The following is a 2,440-nucleotide window of genomic DNA, read 5'->3' as shown; positions in this document are numbered from 1 at the left end:
ACTAGAGACTTTTGGTCCATGAAGACTAGAGATAGATCTATCTTTGGGTCTACGAGTACTAGAGGCTAGCAAGGTCATTCCAACTTTTGACCCATAGTAACTAGAGATAGATCTATCTTTGGGTCTACGAGTACTAGAGGCTAGCAAGGTCATTCCAACTTTTGACCCATAGTAACTAGAGATAGATCTTATTTGGAGGTTTGATCCAAGGAAATTAGAGATTCTTTTATTTTAACTTTTAGTCGATAGACTGAAGACAGATCTAATCTTACCTTTGATCCATGTAAGTTAAAGATAGATTGATTATTATATTTAGTTCATGGAGACTGAAGACAGATCTAATCTTACCTTTGATCCATGTAAGTTAAAGATAGATTGATTATTATCTTTAGTTCATGGAGACTGAAGACAGGTCTAATCTTACCTTTGATCCATGTAAGTTAAAGATAGATTGATTATTATCTTTAGTTCATGGAGACTGAAGACAGGTCTAATCTTACCTTTGATCCATGTAAGTTAAAGATAGATTGATTATTATCTTTGGAATATTAAAGGCAGATCTATTTTCATCTTTAGTTCATGGAGACTGAAGACAGGTCTATGTTTACTTTTAATCCATGGAGATTGGAGATAAACCTGTTTTAACTTTTAGTTCATGTACTCATACCTTTTGATCCATGGAGATTGGCGATAAACCTGTTCTAACTTTTAATTAATCTACTGTACCTTTTGATCCATAGAGGTTGGAGATAAACCTGTTCTAACTTTTAATTAATCTACTGTACCTTTTTATCCATGGAGATTGGAGATAAACCTGTTCTAACTTTTAGTTCATATACTCTTACCTTTTGATCCATGGAGATTGGAGATAAACCTGTTCTAACTTTTAAATAATCTACTGTACCTTTTGATCCATGGAGATTGGAGATAAACCTGTTCTAACTTTTAGTTCATGTACTCTTACCTTTTGATCCATAGAGATTGGAGATAAACCTGTTCTAACTTTTAGTTCATGTACTCTTACCTTTTGATCCACGGAGATTGGAAATAAACCTGTTCTAACTTTTAGTTCATGTACTCTTACCTTTTGACCCATGGAGACTGGAGATAAACCTGTTCTAACTTTTAGTTCATGTACTCTTACCTTTTGATCCATAGAGATTGGAGATAAACCTGTTCTAACTTTTAGTTCATGTACTCTTACCTTTTCGTCCATAAAAAAATCTATTCTTACTTTTCGTAGCTAGTGACATTCACCTTTGGTCCATGGAGACTAGAGACAGGTCAAGTTTATGCTTGCTTTTAAACATAGAGTCCTTGTGTGGCATGTCCAAAAGCGACGGTGGACCAAACGGCGTACATACTGCAAATAAAGCTAATGGAGGGTTTTCTACCTTTTGGTTCTGACCATGAAGGACTTTGACCCGACCTCTTATGTCCAGTCTCTGGAAGAAAAAAATAACAAAATATGACTTATGGTGTTTTATACAAATACCTGTATGACCATGGTCACAAACCTAGTCTTTTGTCTCGATTAGGCGTGCAAAAATTATTTTAACTTTACTGTCACAGACACCAAAATTATATTACAAAAACTACTGGGTGTTCATTAAACTTATGAATGATGTCAACAAAACAAGGATTCTTCTAAACTGTATAAAGAATAGTTTGTTTTACAAATTCATTAATTTAATCATGTATAATCAACCAAAGATATGAATCATTGTGTGATAAAGTACAAATAATAATGAAATAATTAGATATCAATGAATTATTATTTTTAAACAAAATCCCTATAACCCGAGCGCTTTCGAAAGGTTGACCTTTCTTCTTCATGGGCTAACTGGGAATGGTGGTGTAATCGAATGAGTGAAATATAAAAAAGAGTTGAGTGACGTCATGAAGGTCATCTGGTCTTGAAAATGATGTCTCATTTCCGGTACAATGCGGCTGGCGACGACAGCGTTATGTAAAAAGGTGTTAGGGATATTTTGCTTTAGAAATTGTTGGAAAATAAAACTATACTTAGGTGTTTAAGTAAAATGATCGGCCATAAATTATGAAACTAAATAACATCAACAATTAACACAAAACGTCTTACCATGCTCAAACTTTATAAGAATTTCTCTACAAACAGGGTTTATTTTAAGGAAATTTTAGAACTGCACAAATCTTTGAGGCAGGTGCCATGACCCTGTGTTTGAGATTCTCTGAGTCTGAGAAGCATTTGTTTTTAGGTTATATGCTGGATACAACTTGGCATTATTTGCAAATCTTGAATTTATGAAAGTTTTACTGTTTTAGCCATCTTTTACCATGTAGTTTTTGACATAAAATGTAAATTAAAGTACAATTCAGCATAGTTTTGCATTTACGAGTGTTTTAAGTCTTTTAACCATCCTTTACCATGTAAGCTCATGTAGTTTTGTAGTATTTGACA

General features: G+C 33.6%; 1 protein-coding gene across 1 annotated transcript in view; it reads right to left on the bottom strand.

Annotated features, from left to right (window-relative positions):
- The window catches only part of LOC106475380, a 25,443-nt gene that overhangs the window by 19,743 nt on the left and 3,260 nt on the right, over positions 1-2,440 (bottom strand). Inside the window, exon 3 of the mRNA XM_013936062.2 lies at positions 1,258-1,445. Coding sequence (XP_013791516.2) covers positions 1,258-1,445 — 188 coding nt within the window. The remainder of the gene's footprint in view (positions 1-1,257; positions 1,446-2,440) is intronic.

Source organism: Limulus polyphemus, unplaced genomic scaffold (genome assembly GCF_000517525.1).
Source record: "Limulus polyphemus unplaced genomic scaffold, Limulus_polyphemus-2.1.2 Scaffold8490, whole genome shotgun sequence".
NCBI lineage: Eukaryota > Metazoa > Arthropoda > Merostomata > Xiphosura > Limulidae > Limulus > Limulus polyphemus.
Note: the sequence above shows the minus strand (reverse complement) of the source record. Positions and strands in the feature narration are given on the sequence as shown.